The 17,996-nt window shown below is 38.5% G+C and overlaps 1 protein-coding gene across 1 annotated transcript in view; it reads left to right on the forward strand.

Moving 5' to 3' along the window:
- LOC119780114 (plexin-A1-like) overlaps nt 1-17,996 on the forward strand; it is a 241,063-nt gene that overhangs the window by 193,574 nt on the left and 29,493 nt on the right. Inside the window, exons 16-20 of the mRNA XM_038280016.1 lie at nt 3,497-3,664; nt 7,721-7,814; nt 11,607-11,843; nt 13,562-13,705; nt 14,889-15,123. Coding sequence (XP_038135944.1) covers nt 3,497-3,664; nt 7,721-7,814; nt 11,607-11,843; nt 13,562-13,705; nt 14,889-15,123 — 878 coding nt within the window. The remainder of the gene's footprint in view (nt 1-3,496; nt 3,665-7,720; nt 7,815-11,606; nt 11,844-13,561; nt 13,706-14,888; nt 15,124-17,996) is intronic.

Below are 17,996 nucleotides of genomic sequence, written 5' to 3' on the forward strand. Positions count from 1 at the left end.
CACCACCAACAAACAAGTTGAGTGTCTGGTAACTAGTAGCAACCTGAAATACGCTGAGAAAACAGATTACTGAGGTGAAATGGAATCTGCTACGGCATTCTTGCCGCATGTGTACGCCACAGCTCGGTATCGCGTGTGTGTGTGTGGGTGGGTGTGTGTGTGTTCTCATTTTTGTTAAGAGTCTGAAAAGTAACTTTCATAGACTACCTCCATCTAGTGATGTCGGTCTATTGATTTTGATGTATTGATTGAAAATTGTTCATTATTATCTTGATTAATTAACATCTAATGTTAACTCTACTAAATTTTATAGCAGTAGGGTAAAATGCTTGTCTTTGTTCAAAAGACTATTAACTGTAAAGACTGTCTTTTACATCAGCCTGTTTTCAGGGCCTTTTTTTTGGCTACATATTTGTTATTTTTTGCTACATGCCTCCCCATCTTCTTGCCATATGTTTCTATGGCATAAATCAGTGTCTGTGACCTGTTTTCATTTAAAAAAAAGAGCATTGGCACAAACCTAGCCTGTATGTATTTTTTTGTATGTCATCGAGAGTATTTAAATTATTTTCAATCAGGAAAAAAATGTGCGATTAAAATGCGATTAATCGCGAGTTAACTCAGGCATTGATGCGATTAATCGCGATTAAAAAATTTAAGCGATTGACAGCACTAGTAAAAATGTAAGGAGTAGAAGTAAAAAGTCGCCATAAAAATAAGTAGTAAAGTAAAGTAAAAATATCAGAAAAATCTACTTGAGTACAGTAACGAAGTATTTGAACTTTGTTACTTCCCATCTCTGTTCAGTAGCTAGAAAACCTTCAGTACTCTACAGAAATAATGATCAGTAAGGACGCTATTTTTTATCCCTTGGTGTTTTCTATCGTCTGTCACCAAATTTGATGGATTTTGAATTGTTTGCAGTTTTTCTGTAAATCTGAATGAAAAGACTTGGATTCTCTAAGTTCACAGACAGACTGCTGTTCGAGGTTCAGTAACTGGTAAATACACTCATGTAACGTCCTCTTTAATACGTATTCTGATGTTGCCTCTACTGCTAATATAAAGCCTTCATGTTCAAAACGGAATCAGCTACAGTTGATACCGGCATGTAAAAAAACAGCTATTAAAATGTAGCCACAGATTTCAGGTTGATGCATCTCTTTTATGTTTCATCAAACTTTCATTCCCCTCCTTCATCTGTAGTTCTGTAATGATTGTTTATTAGCAGGCCCCAGTGGTGGTCCCTTATTTGCTGCTGGTCTGAGGAATGCAGCGCCTAAGTGGATGACCTGCAGGACTGTAATTCATAGCAATTTTGAGAATGACAGTGTAGTTTTTTTTTTTCCCAGGGGAAACTGATATTATTGTTCAGTGATGTTGTGAAAGGCGTAAGTGCAAAGCCCTCATTTTGGCAGAAATATCACTATAATTTTAAGAGTAATGTGGTTGGGAATGATTGCAGTAACAAATATGTCTTGTTTGGATCCCCAGTCAGACATTTTATAGAAATAGTTGTTATGATTGATTTTTAAGTTGGCAGTCGACAATCAGGTTGATATTTTTCTTTTTGTGTTCTGTTGCGATGGGCCATGACTGCAAGACAAGGAGATCCAGTTACACGGATGCATAGGAATTATCAGCATCTGAAAAAATGTCTCCAAATCCAACTGTGTGTTTTTAGAACTGACTTCTTCTATTGTAAGCATTTTTGTCAAAGTTGCTGCTGTCTCTGATGCAACAAGTGGCAGGTTATATTAATGAGCTTGGCCCTTTCAAGATTTTCTTTTTTTAATCACATCAAAAGAAAAAAGGTGGAGGCCAATTTGAGGCTCTGTAGCACATCACCAGAAAGGTGAATATAATAGTCTTGGCCTTTCATTCACGGAGCAGCAATAACCTTTACGGCCAAAGTAATGAACTGGTTGAGTCTATCTTTTTTAATGCGTCTTTGTATTCAGCTGGGCCTTTGCTTTAATCAAAGCCTATTTACTCCGAGTCACTCATCCTCTTATCTCCCTGCACAACCCTCTTTTTTTTTTCATTTTTCTTTCCTCCTCCCTTTTTTTTTTCTTTCCATATCCTCTCCTGGCTTCTTTTGTGTGGCAGCAACCTTGTCAAAAAATACGTCCGCGGCACCACAGGCGCCCTCGACTTCGACAGCGTTGTGAAACCGGTTGCCATGGAAACACAGAACCGGAGGAATGTGGAAAATCTTCTACGTTTCTTTATTTTCCTCATCCTTTCCTCTGCCTCTTCTCAGTCTGAGAACGTTGTCGTTGTTGAAGCTGCCCCCCTCTAGGATGCAGCAGCAGCACGTTCATCAAAGGCGCCCGATAACCCAGTTTTTGGTCAGTTGCCCAAACCCGCCCAGGAAAAACTGCAAGGTGCCAAGAACAGGCTCCAGGAATTAGTTTCATCGTTTTTCTCCTTCCTTTCCCATCTCCTTCTTCCTCTCACAGCAGACGTTGAAGGAAGAGTTGCGTACTTATGCTCTTGCTCTTTTCATGCTCAGGTGTAAGCATTGCTCCAGACTCCAGACAGTATTCATACTCCTTGTTAATCCAAACACAAATATTCATACGGCTTTTGAGGTAATGAAATAGAATTTAATAGCGGATCACAAGGTTTTTCTTAAAATCTCAATAGTTTGGCATGCATTTGTATTTAGCCTCCTGATTCAACACATATTAGGACTACATTTCCCTGCAGTCTCATCAGCACGTTTCAGACTCTTACTCTATAATCTTTGCATAACTACAGACTGAAAAATGTTGCTTTTTCTTCCTTAGAACACAGATAAAGTGCATTCAGATCAGATGGCGAGTGCCATGATGAGCAACTTTCAGGTTTTTCCACTGAGCTGTAAACCGGTTTGTACTAGTTTTCAGGGGTTGTTTTTATGGCCTTTAAAAACATGCATCATTTTTGCTTCATTGTCATTATTCTGATCTAATTTCTTATTTGTGCTCATGTGCTAAAATGTGAAAAGGATGCCTAGATTGCTTTATCAGTATGCTTTTAGATTTGCAGAATTTCATGCATTTCACACTTCAAATACCTCAGTCAGAACTTTACCTAATGATGGCCAAACCAGATGCTGAATATATGGTGCATGAAGTTCCCCCGCTGGTTGTAGCTGACTTTGTGTCAGTGAGGCAGTTGCATCACTCCAGTGGACGACCAGTCAGATCAGCTGCTTCTGATCTGTTAGCCAGAGAAACAACGGGAGGGGAGGGAGAGGAAGGGAGATAACTTTGAACTTTGCTGTGTTGGTGTTTTAGCTGATGAAACAATAGATTCAATGAAAAATATTTGTCTTGTTCATGGTCAACGTTTTATTTTTTCTGTACCAATCTGCTTCTTTTTACCATGTGTTATTATTAATATACAAGTAGAATGCAAAATATGAAGTTTTCCTTTACATTTTGAGTCCTTTAAATAACATTAAGTCAGATGTTCATATCTCTACATTGTTCTCTTTCTTCTTGTGCAGGCGGACCAGCAAGGAGATTGTGTGTGTAACACCGGCTGGACAGGCAACAGGCCCCACTCCAGTTATGGTTGACATCAACGCTGCAGAGCTGAGAAACCCTGAGGTCAAGTTCAACTACACGGACGATCCCACCATTCTCAAGATCGAACCCGACTGGAGTATCGCCAGGTATGCCAGCTATCGCAGCCTTTCTGCAGGTCGTCTTCTTGTGACGTTGAACCGAACAGACAATTAGGGTTTGATTGTCATTTTCTAAAACTCCCATCTTAAATGTGCCAGTATAAATATTTTCTATGTGGCTCAGTCTTTCCCTGCTGGTGAATATATTAGTATCTGAGATTTCATTATCTATAATTTACATCTCTACAGTGTTTGATCTTCAATTCGGCTTGATGTGCTGTAGATTTGCAGAACGCACGCACACAAAGGCATCCATACATTATTAATCCTTTGAGGTGGTTAGACCTTCTGCTCAGACCCTTTTTGAAAAAGAGGATAGCCATCATAACTCAAACACAAACTCTCTTTGCAGAGCCATAAATGTTTTATTTAGCCTTTACTCCCTGTCTGGCTCTCAAAGAAAACAATGTTTCCCTCCCTGACTCCCTCATTTTGCTTTCTTAAAGCTTGATATTTCGTCTATTTATGTTTCAAAAGTTGACCTTTGACATCAGAGCAGCAGTAAAAGAGGCTCCTAAAAGCAGTGCACTGCTGACTGATGAGCAGCAGCAGATGTGTGTCTGTAAATATTACTTGACTTATTGAAATGAGTTTATGTAGCCAGAGGAAGGTGTCCTCTGCGAACACCAGCTGCCATAGAGTCTGTGTGCCAATGGGCTTTGGAGCACGACTTAGAAACTGTTGTGCTGTTTGGCTCTTAAGGGACACCAGCTCTTGTGCACCAACATAAACACACATTCAACTTCCTATTTACTTTGAAGATAGTATGAGCCTAACCTGGCAGTAGCCAGATTAATCAGTGTAGAACGGTGTTAAGTTCTATGTTATCAATCTGGGATAGCTGCCGTTCAGTCTGTCCGTGAAAAGGGACGTTTTGGGACATTTAGGACAATACTTCAAGCTGATTAGGTGACTTGCCAGCTGGTACCCGTCTTCCATTATAAGCTTTCAGCCAATCACAGCATCGAATCAAGACATTCCCCATTTACAAATGCACAAAGTTCTTCTCTTTGCGCCTTTTATAAACGAGATTTTGTCGCAATTTTAGCTAAAACCGAGTCAATTGCAGTATCAACAGGGCCTCCAGCACAGCCATGTTTGTAATGCCCTCGCAAGACTTCTTACTGTCGTCATTCCTGCATGTCCCGCCCCAAAAAACACGGCTGACATGTCATTGGTCCGACTCGCTGGTTGTTACGAGACGGACGCATTAGTGGGATTCTTTCAAGATGGATTTGTCGTGAAACTAAAAACTCACATTTCGTGACAATCCTGCTTGCAACGCAAGGTTACTATAGCACCTCCAAATAGTTAACATTTTCTGGTATTACTTCCTAAACGCAAATAGCGAGCACAGGATTAATCTGCAAAACTATGTATTTGGAAGCACTTGGCCAAATATGCAGAAAAGGTGAACAAATAGGACTCTGGGATCCAAAGAATCTCTGGAAATCAAATCAGTTTAAATATGTTAAGTAAAGCTTTTTGATCTACCGTTTATAAAGCAGAGGTATGTTGCCTTGAAAAATCTCTTAATCTAGAATTTTGCCCATTTTATTAAGATAGATCCAAAAACATCTCAATTTATTTTCTCCTTAGGATTTTATGTTAAATACAAACGCAACATAAAGGTCTAAAATAATCTTCCCATCAGATCTGCCTAGCTTTACTATCTGTGCTGAAGAAAAGCATCCCCACAGCATGATGCTGCCACCACCATGTTAGATAGTAACACAAGATGCTGTGTTATTGTGATGTTCATTAGCACTTTACAGTAACTTTAAAAAAAATGCACATAGGATAACAAAACAAAAAATTTTGTTCCATAGCATCTAATTTCATGTATTTGCTTTTATTTATTTATTTTCTTTTAAATGGATTTTAGAGATTAGATAGCAGCTGGTAGTTTGTAAAAATCTAACCAGTTACTAAAAGCTTTTGGTTTATTCTCTGATTCTTCCTTTTATTAGTAGGTTAGCAGTTCTACAGCTTATCTGTCTGTTGCGCTCCTTTATCTCCATGATGCTGTTTTTTTATTTTTTTTTTTTACATTCGTTCACTAACCTGCCACACTTTTGAGATTTTACTAAATTCAATAAAAAGTAAAAAGCTGAATCTATGCAGCAGTTTTCTATTCATATCAAAAGCACCAGAGCCACATTCGGGTCACACTCACTAATGTGCTCACATTCATAAACATAAATAAATATAAACATATGCAGATCAGTAGACAACTTACTCAAGGACACATCAACATGTGACAGAACCAACCCGCAATTGAACACGCAACTTCAGATTACAAGAATATTATTCTGTGCTATGGTCACCCAATGAGTTTAAAACATTTTCAAGGTATTATAATTTAGTTTAACTCTGACTCTGGTTGCAAGCCTTGTTTTTCCTTCAAATGTTGTGTTAAGGATATAACAGTCATCCTCCTCCTCGTCGTCACAGAGGGAACCAACTCTCACATGCAGAGAAACGGGTGTGAAAGGACAAAGAATCGTATAAGGAGGAAATTGAGGGTTGAGAGTAAGAAGGATGAATAAAACAAGGTTCCAACTTTGATGGAAATGAGATCAGCTCTTTGAGTTTTTTTTTTTTTTAGATGTACCCAGGAGAGGAGCAGCATTGTTCTATTGACCAGTCAGGCCTTTTTTTTTCTTTAGTATGTTGTTATATTCAGATTCTGCTTTGGCTGCAGGGTTTCTGGAGCTTTCAGAGACTGCTGGCTTTACGCTGAAGGAGGAATACAGGCTCAGTAGTCCTTACACATTATCACAACATTCACTGAGAGTTGTATGTTTAAAGTAGTTCCTACAGGGATCCGTGACAGTCTGGATATGATCAAGCTGCTTTTTCCAGATCCTTCTTTTTTCTGTGTTGCACATTTTACACCTGAGAAAAAGAAGAATAAACTTCAGTTGATTCTGAGGAAACCTTTAAATGTAAACAAAAAAAAACGGCAGAGGAATCTGGAAATTTCAGGCCTAAAAAATATATTGAAGTTTGTTTTGTTTTTTTATTTTTTTTGTACATCTATGATTTCAGTTTTTTTTTACCAGTAAACTTATAACACCATGCAAAGCGTTCTCTCTCAGCCCCTCTGCGTTTTCTTAGCTTGGGTGTTGTCTCATTCCATTTTAGGGCCAATTGTACCTAAAGTTCAACTAAAATCAACCCCAGAGACAGTCTTTTATGCTAAGCTCTTTGGTTTAACGGTTTATGTTTAGCTGCTGTGGAAAAAGCGACACTAAAACACTAAAATGGTCCAAATCTTTCTATCATACTAGGTAAGCCTGGATAGAGATTTTCTCTGCCCTGTTGCAAAACAGTTTGAGCCAAAGCATTTTCAGCCAGAGTATCATTTCTTTTGCCAGCGGTGACCAACATTAGCTCTGGGTTTAGATAAGTTGTGAACTAACTTAAACAGAATCTGTCAGAAAGCCTCAAATCAGATAAAGTTCAGCCTCACAGGCCGATGGAGGCTGTCACCGAGGCCGTGTGGTGATACGGGCTCCTCGCCCACATTATCCATGTCCCTGCTGGTTGACATCACATCTTCCTGTAAAGGTCAAAATTGTGTTACTTAACTCCTCTGCTATATGCATTTCCTATTAAAAAAAGGCAAAAATGCAGCTTTATTACACCTCTTGTATGTCTTCTTCCTGCTACAATGCAGCGAGTGGAGGCCAAAGGCTTCTGCAGTCTGAAATAACTACATAATCATCTTCTTCACCCCTGCCTACATTTGGGTTTAAACAAGCTTTTAACATTCAGATGACGGTTGTAGCATCACGCTCATTACAGGAAAAAGGGTTTCCATGAATAAGCAGGTGAAAGGCTACACATTAATGGTGAATCGCCATCTGAAGGGTCCTGCTGAATCCCACAGAGAACAGATTTAGTCGCATTTATCTCTGCATAAAAGCAGCAGGAAAACACTGTAGGAAGCAAGAGAGCCTCGAAAAATCTTGCTTTTCTTTTGGTATTGCATATTTGTTGTTTTTCTAATAAGTGGGGGTTTTTTGTCTTTCTTTTTAGCGGAGGCCTGTTGCTGACCATAACTGGAACCAATCTGGCCACCATCAAAGAGCCCAAAATGAGAGCCAAATACGGAGCGGCACAGTCACAAAATGTAAGTTTGAAAACTGCTGCACCTGTTTTTATTCACCAAGGAAAAGCCATCGATTACTGTGATTAATGAGAGGAATATGTAAATATTTCCCACAGCAGACATTTCTAATGGCACAATAACAGCTGAGATATTTAGTCTGAACTGTTCAATATGTTTTAATAAACAGTTTGGTTTGATGTGATGCTCATTCTCAAGGTTAATCTTATTTTAGCCAAACTGGTTCTTCTTTTACCTGCTTATCCATTTCTTGATGAAGATTCAACAAGCTTTCATACTAAGATAAAAGTTGCTGCACATGGTTGATGTCAGTCTCACAAAGCTGCTTCACTGATTTGAGATCTGCCCAATAGAAGCCACTGGGATCTACAGAGGCGGTTTGAGCTTTGTGACATGGTGCATTATCCTGCTGAAAACTGGTTATAATGGGTGGACATGGAAAAACGACTTGTTCTTTCATGATTATGCAATGTTTAAGAGTGTCCCCTCCCAAAAAATAACCTCCAAGAAATGATGGTGTCATGCTTTTATATCATCTGAGCCAAATTCTGACGGTTTGAACATGGCTGCTGAAATTAGGTCTCCTTAGAGCAGACATATACTTTCTACTCTTTTATCTGCCAATTTTGGTGAAGCTAAGTTTCTGACGTGAGTCGACACAAGCCTTTAAAAAAAAACGAGTTTCACTTCTTCCATCTTGAACCTGGATGCCCCATGTTCTCGCATCCTAGTAACTAAACATTTTCTTCCAAGCTACTGCTACAGCCATTCAAAGTCACTTAAACCCAAAGGTGTAGCCAGAAAATGTTAAGGCTGGCCAGGCAATAACCAATGTAAACTTAGGGGTGGCCAAAAGCAGCTAGAACCTCAGGGTCAATCTACACTGTTCGAAAAGAAAAATGAAGAACCGCAACATCCATATTTTCTAAATAAAGACTAAAGATACTTTTCTACAGCCTTTGCTAACATATGGACACATATTTAAACATTCATGCTGTCTAAATTAAAGGTGTTGTGGACAAAATTCTTTCAGGTTTGAGTTCTGGGGCGAACATTTTATTCATTGTCATTACGTACCTACTTTTATCAATAATCGTTCTGCATAAAATTTATATTTACATGTACTAATATCTACACTAAACTGATTACTTATTATTAAAGTGGTTATCTCTGAGGACTTGTATATTACTTGCAGAGAAATAATTTTCTCTTTACCCTACAAGACAAAACCTAGTTCTGAAAAGAGCATGAATATAATGATAATGATAAATACAGGATATTTATCATCATTAATTGATGAGAAAAATTAACCACAAGGTTTTTGTTGTGAAGTGACTGTTAACATTTGAAAAATTTAAATGTTAAATAAGTTAGAAGGTTTCACTTGAGATTATTACTGCTGCCACCATCTGTATTAGAGGGAAACAATGGTAGGGGTGGCCAATTATTGGTCTTGTCCACCTCTGGCCCCTCATGTAGCTCCGCCCCTGCTTAAACAGCCTTTCTTTGTTCTGTCCAAACTCCAAAAACACATCTTCTCCATGTCTACTTGCTTAAATCCATTGATTTGCTGCCATTTGATTGAGACTAAACAAAAAAATAAGATGGCAGCATGTTCCTGTTTATAATGTATTGTGACAGGAGTCAAATTCTAAGAGCTACATATTACAGTTGAGCATTTAAGTTTATTTTATCCTTCATTAATATTACATTTCCCACCCGCTGAGGTATTTTCCATTATGTAACACAAACTGTTATATTTGGTTTGGTTTGTTGTATCAGGTACAGTAAGGTGCATCCCATACCAAAGAGGAATATTTTACCAACTACCTGATCAGGCGCCACCTAGAGGAGGATTATTTACATGCATCCCTAGAAACGTGATTCCTTCTTCATCAAATCTGCTAGATTAAACTCACTCACTATCCACATGCGTACTTGTAGTCCCGACCTGTCGGCCAAGCTACCGAGGGACCATTTTCTGTTTGTTTTTGATGTTGAATTTCCTTTTAGCAGTTTAACCTTTGAAATGTCAACTAGCAATAAAGCTGCTCCTGCAAATCCCCCCTCTCCTCACCCTTCACCACGGGGCTCAGCTAACCTTTTTCCATTTCCCACTCTGAGCCAAAAGTAGAAAAAAAAAATATCCCACATTCTCCCTTTGTTCCCATACATAACTGCAGAGAGGTGTATTTATTGACCTATAAACACCGTTCAATCTTTTGTGTTTGTACACAAACAGATGATGTTTCAGTTTGTGACAGATGTAATACAATCTTTAGTTTAAGTATTTACACCCCTCAAGCTTTAAATGACCAACTTCAACGGGTTTAAAACTGAAAAGTGGGACATACATTAACATTTTTTGACCTCTTTTAGCCTGATACCCCTGAATAAAACCAGTCTGTCTATAGAAATTCCCAAATAGCAAATAGCTGTTTCTCTTACTCTAAGCTGAGCTGTCAAAGGTGTTTGAATACTTTTCAAGGAGCTTTATAAATCCAGACATGGAACTGTCCAAAGGTCACTTCTGCCATCCCGTGTTGTCATTAGGAGCTACAAGCTGACCACTTCAGTTCCTCTCTGTTATTATGGGCTAATTTGTTCTAAGTGTTTAAACCCTCTGGGTATTTCCAGATGATATCAACACTGATTACAGCACTGATGTTATTAGGCCGCCTTTTCCTCATTATGTCGTTACAGACACATTTAATCAGTCGCATCACATAACCCTGTTTTAGCCCCTATAGCAGAGCTCATTGTTGAGCTAACCTTTTATTTCCTCCTACTGTGAAGCTCTAATAGATTCAAAGGGCATGGTTCCTAGTGTATAAAATAAAGAAACAAAATATGTAAAGTCTAGATAGGAAAAAAAAGAGGGTCATATTTAGAGAAAAGTTTAAGATCAGAAAAAGCGTGTTAATATGTATTTATATGTAGAGGATGCTGTGTCTGGACTTGCAACATTTCAACTCTAGTCTAAGCTAAATCTACTTATTTTGGTTTAAATGTTTCTGACAAAAACTGCAAATTAATTCACAACAATTGAAAAATATAAAAGGGGCATTTCTCAGCCTTTTTAGCATCTAGACCCTCTTAGGCTAAGGCTTTAACCAGCATGCTCCTGGACTGCAGTTCATAAAGCCAACCTGAAGAACGTCCAAAATGATTGGAACGGTTCTAAATCTCTTCCTTCCAGATGGAAATGTTCGATATCTTGAAACGCATTTATGGTGGGCGTAAAGACGTGACCTGCTTATGTGACACAGATCAGTTTACCATTTAGCAAAAAAATAAGCATATATCTCCATTTCCTTCCTTATATCTGTCTTACACCACTGCAATGATAAGCCAAGGCTTTCAATTTTCATTGATTGTGAAGATAGTTGGTATTACATTCACTCCTTTAACATTATTATTATTATTATTTTTTTTTTTTCGGCTTACTTATAACTTAAAATTTAGCTGTAATTCCATTTATCCCCTTTAATTCCATCACAAGAGGGAATTTAAATTCATAGTTCTATCATTTCTGAAGTTATATTTCTACATTAAACTGATGGATTAAGACAACGGAGTCAATGCTTTACTTATTATTAACTTAAGTGATTATCTTAACTATAAAATATGAGTCAGGCATAATAAATAACTTTAATTTGTGATTAAGATAAGTGAGAAAGGTTGCATTGTGAAAGGATTAATTTCTGGTAACAGTAAAAACTCCAAAGGAATGAAAAGATGGAGCAAAACGATCAGCGGATGTTTAATATACACTTTTGTTTATTGTTTCGTTAGAACTGCACGGTTCTCAACAACACCGTCATGATTTGCCTGGCGCCCTCTGTGGCCAAATCGGACCGAGGCTTCTCTGAGATGGGAACCAGTCCTGACGAGATCGGGTTCGTCATGGACGGCGTGCGCTCCGTACTGGTGATCAACGAGACCTTCAGCTACCACCCAGATCCGGTCTTTGAGTCTCTGAGTCTCAGCGGCATATTGGAGCTGAAGCCCAGCTCGCCACTCATACTCAAGGTACGTTTTTCTCCACTTATGGTACTTATCTTTTCTGGCCTTCTCTTTTCATCCTCCTGCTAAATGCTCCTTAATCCTCCCCCTCATTTCTCCTCCCTAGTTAACATGTCCGTGTATCTGTCCCTCCTTCATCCCCTTATGCCTCACCTTTCCTGTTTCCTTTCTGCTTTCTCTCCGTTTACCTGGCATGTGTGAGAGGAATATGAATGTTTGGGTTGAGTTTATTGTGCTTTAACTTGAAAGCTGTTTTACAGTGAAGGTTACACTCTGAAGCTGAGGCAGAAATGTCTGCAAACACCAGGAATTCAGGACAGAGGAAGGTTAACCGCCTCACAGGAAGAACAGCGTTAGCAGATAGCAGGATCCCTCTTAGGTGGATGACTGTCAACAGCTTTTAACTTTTAATCTTGCTTATAGTATTTTTTTTTTTTCTTTGTTAGATGTAGCAGAAAGCTCCTTAATTTAGTTGATGAGTTGCTAACAATTCATCTGCTTTTCCTGCATTCTTCTTTTCCTTGTGGTTTGATATTAAGAAATGTTTTTCTTTTCCTCCACCTGCTTTTCTTCAGTGGGTGTCGAAGACCTTTAATGGAAAAAAAAAAATGTTTTTACCGTCCCTTTTAAATCAGCTCCAAAGCAAGTCGTGTTTTTAAAGTGGGTCCATGTGTTGCTAAGGAACCTGCTCAGATTTGAATCTTAAAACGGCTTCACAGACCTGTTTACTATGAACAACAGAGGCAGCGCAGGTTTGTATAGGATAAGCATTTGCCCCCACCCACCCCGTCTAATGACATCCCCCTCCTCACCCTTTGAACTTCAAAGCCTTTCAGGAGCGACGGGGGGAATTATTATGCAATTTCATGGAAAACCAAAGCCTCTTTTTCATAGCAAATAAGAGTTGGACTTTAAGAAGAATAGCAGATATTTCCTCACTATCTATAAATATAATAATGACTATTTGTATATGCCCTGCTGTGTTTGGGGTAAAGACCTTTAGAACTGCACAAAAAACACAAAGAATTTTCTGCAATTTTAATATTTATGAATTATCTCCCACTCTGCTTAACTATGAGTTGGAAATAGTAGATTGAACTTATTGTGAATTGTTTTGTCTATCACTAATATATCTTTCTTACGTTTTTCTGCTTCACCTCAACACACAGAATAAATAGAATGAAACAATAGAAATGCAATAAAACTGATTTATACAGTTTTTAGTTGATAATGTAAATAAAAAAATAAACATTTCACACACATGTACCCCAGCAGAAAAACATAACTAAAGGGATGAATATGTTTATTATAGGTACATTATTACATGGAGGGTTATTAAAGATGGGTGTGAAAATGACCTGTTATAAAAATGCAGATTATGATTCAGTTTTGCGCTTTGAACATCAATAAGAACTTGATACATTTTAAAAATTCAATACATTTTAAACTCATGGACATTAATACATAGTGATCTATTTAAAGCATTTATGAATTTTAAATTAGATGAGTTAGAGGTACACAATTAGAAGGTTAACCACAGTGGTGGGAAGATTGTAAAGCAAAGTCAATCGAAGAGTTTGGGGAGTGGTCCGTACCTAAGTCAAGCTGTCTAAAGTAGATGTTTCCTTCATAAGGTGTTAATTTTAGTGCAGAGAAATGCTATGTATGAATGGTGCTGCCCTCAACTATCTTAGCTCATGAGCTACATTTGTGTCTGTTTCCAGGGTCGTAACCTAATTCCTGCAGCCCCAGGAAACACTAAGCTGAACTACACGGTGCTGATCGGAGACACGCCCTGCGCCCTCACCCTGTCTGAGAGCCAGCTGCTGTGTGAATTGCCTACATTAACTGGGGAGCACAAAGTCACAGTAAGGAAACTATTTGACTTCTTGTGATGTTTTCACCTGATCTGAGTGAAGCCTAGAGTAGCAGATCTTTAGGATTTCTTTTTTAAATCTGGAAACGAGCTTCAACTCATCCTGAGTAATATTTTCCTCCCATTATGCAGCTAATGGTTCATATTGTCAGTATCTGATGATGCAATCACATTTCTTTGTCACATTTATTCAGCATCCTCAGCTCAGTGTGCTGTTTGTACCACCCCCCCCATACATCAATCCCCTTCCTTCTCATTCATCCATCTATCCTTCTGACCTAAATACCTCCAATTACTCCACATTTTACCGTATTCTGGAAGCTGTGAGCGCACATCCCTTCTCCCCGTACCGCTGGCAGCGCCTGCCACTGTATTTGTGTCTTAGAGGCTTTTGATCAGTCTGCTTTGGCTGGCATCCTCTCTGGCATTTGAACAGTGTTGGTGTTCAGTGGAAACCAAAAAATGGCTAGCAGGCATGAGAGGTCTTTTTCTATTTTTAGCCTCCTTCTTTTCTTATTTTAAAGATGTGAGCCTGTTCAAGGGGGTTTGGATGTGGGGGTGGGAAACGATGCTTTGGGACTGATCGTTTCTCATTATTTAATTTTTTTCATTTTGATGTGTTCAACCTTTTTGATGTGGTCTAAGACAATCAGGGTGCAGGTACTTTCCTTCTCCAGCTCAGATAAAGACTGAAAACGATTTCCATCTGTTTTTAGGTTAAGCAAGTAGACCTTTTTTTTTTTTTTTTAACTTAAAGGTTTTCCTGCCTAAAATATAATAAAACATAAGCAGTGATATATTACTGAGATTTTTATCCAGGGTTGGAAGAGACATGTCCATTCTTCCTCTGGTTTTCCCTTCCTACTTTTACTTCCTTCTTTTCTTGATTCCTCATTTCCATATTTCCTTCCCTCTTTCCTTTCTCCCTGTGGCTTTTGCAGGGTTTCTAATTAAAGTCTGACCTTGACAGACATCTCTGCATCGGAATCATTTGTCTAAAGTGTTTCTACTTTACAAATGGGCTAAATAATTAATATTTTGCAGTATTATTATCTGTTTAATTCCAATTTTCATGTTGGATTTATTTCTATGTGCCTCCTTTTTATTTATTGATTTATTTTGGTCTTCCATAAACTTGCTAGAGAAATCACTTCCTGCCTTCATTTCTTTGCCAGGTCCGTGTCGGTGGCTTTGAGCATTCACTTGGGACTCTGCAGATCTACTCCGACACTCTTCTCAGCACGCCTGCCATCATCGGCATTACACTAGGCGGCAGCCTGCTTCTGCTGGTCATCATTGCGGTTCTGATCGCGTACAAGAGGAAGTCGAGGGACGCCGACCGCACCCTGAAGCGTTTGCAGATGCAGATGGACAATCTGGAGTCGAGGGTGGCCCTGGAGTGCAAAGAAGGTGAGTGGACAGTAAGAGGCACTTTGTTCAGCCAACACCTCCACACTCATGATGCGGCTGTTCCTCTGACATATTTCGTCCCTCACAGCATATATGAAAACATTTCGACCAAAGTGTTTCTCTCCTGCTTTCCTCTCTTATTTTGGCTCTTCTAGTCGGCGCTCCCCTGTTGTTGGGTTGCAGCAGTTGTGTGTGTGCATGTTTGCGTGGGTATTGGTGCGTTTCCAGAGGGGCACTTTGATCTGAGCCAGCCACCAGATGTTGGCTCTCCACCCCATGAGAGCGCAGCCTGGCTGGCCACACCATGGTCTACACAGAGAAGCGTTGGAGGTGGAGGGGGGGCTGGGGCAGAGGAAGAAAGGGCACGGAGGTGGGAAAGTAAGGGATTGTAGGGAAGGAGTGGTTTGGCAACAGCTGAAGCTCAGGGAGGGATCGAGTGAAAGTTACACACCAGTGCATTAGCATATTTTCATTTGGCAGGAGGCAGCGTGGATCCAGGGAGAGGCTGCTGATGCTGGCAGAGCAGTGAGACAAACAGATGGGGTGAAGGAGAAGGAGAATACTGATAACATGATCATCCCCATGTATTCATATATCTCTAACACAGAGATCACTTCATTTGTTGCATCGATTTAGAGAGGCTCCAATCATACGGACACAGTTTGTGCTCTTCTGGTAGCGGCTAGCCATCCAAGTATTCCAGTCCTGATGTGCAAACAGTTTTTCATCAGATTTAAATCAAGCAGATTTATTTTATCACTCTCTTCTAGATTTCTGTTTCAGTAGAATCATCTTTTTATCATAAGTCCGGGAGCGTCATGGTCAGGTAAAGGGATGTCATCATCCCCTGTTAAAGATGTCTGAAAAGGCCTAAAAAAGTCTTTTATTTCTTCTCTTTTCATCTTCAAATTAAAAATGTGGTAAAAAACGGGGAAGAAGCAATTATTTGAAGTAAAAGCAGCCTTAGCTCAGGGGAGTTGAGATGACCCTATATGGTCATGTTTTGGATCATTGTCCTTATTAAAATATCTTTTTATGACATACTTTAAGTTTACTGATAGAGCCTCTAAGATTTAACTTCTGTTGTATTTTTCGGTTGTTTGTGATAGTATGATGTGTGTCCAGTCTAATGTAGGAGTCTACAAACCTTCATAACAGCCATTTTGCCCTGAGTCTGGCTTATTAAGTCATTTAGAAGCGCAAAATATTGAATGACTGTCTAATAAAACACAGCCTATTATTTTTGGGTAAATATTTGCCATAGGAAATCTGTGGCCATCTTAAAAATAAATGTATTTGTATTTTTAGCTTTTAAACTAAGGAAAATCATCAAAGGGTTCATAATGATGTAGCGCAGATTCTTCTATTTTATATTGTTTGATGTAGAAAAATTATATTTAAACAAATAATTTCCAAGGTAACAAAAAGAATAATGTAATGTCATCCTGTTGTGAAAGTTCACTTCAAACATTCTTTATAAAACCCCCTAAGGCTTCTTAGACTGTTATTTTTCTTACTGTATTATATTAGGTAGTTCTTTATATCATTTTTAGTCATTATTAAGAGCCACTGTAGAGGGTTTAAAGAGCCACATGCAGGTCCGGAGCTGCAGTTTGCAGACCACAATATTCAAATTTTTGCTAAAGTTCTTCAACATAGAGGTCTAAAAAGATTTTGTTTCACTGTCATTCATTTTGTTCATTAAAAATACTGAAAAGAAGTGTTTGTCAGATATATATCCCTGGAAAACAAATCGTTATAAAGTATTTACTTTGACTAAACTTTAGTTACAGTCAATTTAAAAGGTGGTAGCATTAATTTTACCAGCAGTTCTGATAAAATAATAAATTTTTTCAGCTAAATGTTTTTCTCTTGATGATCCAAACACTGGAATTGAGAATAAATGTCACTATTAAAAAGAGGAATTCTTACTTCCATGCAATCGGTCAAATAAAACTACCGGTATCAAATGTTCGGGTCTGTATCGATCAGCAACTTAATCCTGATATCAGATCTGAAAGCGACCTTAGCAGCAGAAATCAACACATTATTTCACTGAAGACTCCAGATAGAAGCTTCGATGGAATCACAGACATCAAATATTCCCCTGCATGCATCTGATGCAACTGAAGAGAAACTGTGATAACCGAGGCAGGCACAGCCATGATATGACCACAAAATCTATTTATAGGCCCATGAAAGTACTGCTACATATTTAGAAAATCTGCCTGGAGGAAGTTGAAACATCAGATTGAGATTCTCAAACTGCATTAAAAGTATCTGCTTGGACTGAGGAAGCCTGAGGCTACATGAGCTGATGCGTAACACACCTAAACCCCTAAAAAATGCCTTAAGACAGGCGGCCTCTGTGGGATTAAAATGGCAGATTGTGTTTGGTTTTTTGACTTTAATCAACCAGACTGATTTCCACATATCATGATTACATCAGGATAAATCTAGGATGCCGTATTGAAATTGTCATTTGAAGTTATGATGCTTTAGGGTTTCATACTGGTAGATTTTCAATGCCGTTAAAGGCAGAGAGCCTCAGATAAGGATATCAACAGTTTTCTTTTTGTGGGCCCTTCACAGCTCTCCCCCTGACTTCAATTCATTCCATGCCCTTTAAAAACTACCTGCAATATATATATTTATATAGTCTGAAACAAAATAATCAATTACAAATGAAAGAAGGATGTGTGAAATAATTAGAGTGGAGCTTATAAAAAAGGTGGTTCATAAAGAAAAAAGGTTAAATTAGAAACAGAATTATGAGGAAAGGCATAGACAGTGATATATAGGTTTTCAACTACTACTACAAATCTATTGTTCTTTTATAGAGCTTTTCTAAATATGTCCGAAAATGTAAGAAA

This window comes from Cyprinodon tularosa, unplaced genomic scaffold (genome assembly GCF_016077235.1).
Source record: "Cyprinodon tularosa strain WSP-4 unplaced genomic scaffold, ASM1607723v1 ctg155, whole genome shotgun sequence".
In the NCBI taxonomy this organism is placed as follows: Eukaryota; Metazoa; Chordata; class Actinopteri; order Cyprinodontiformes; family Cyprinodontidae; genus Cyprinodon; species Cyprinodon tularosa.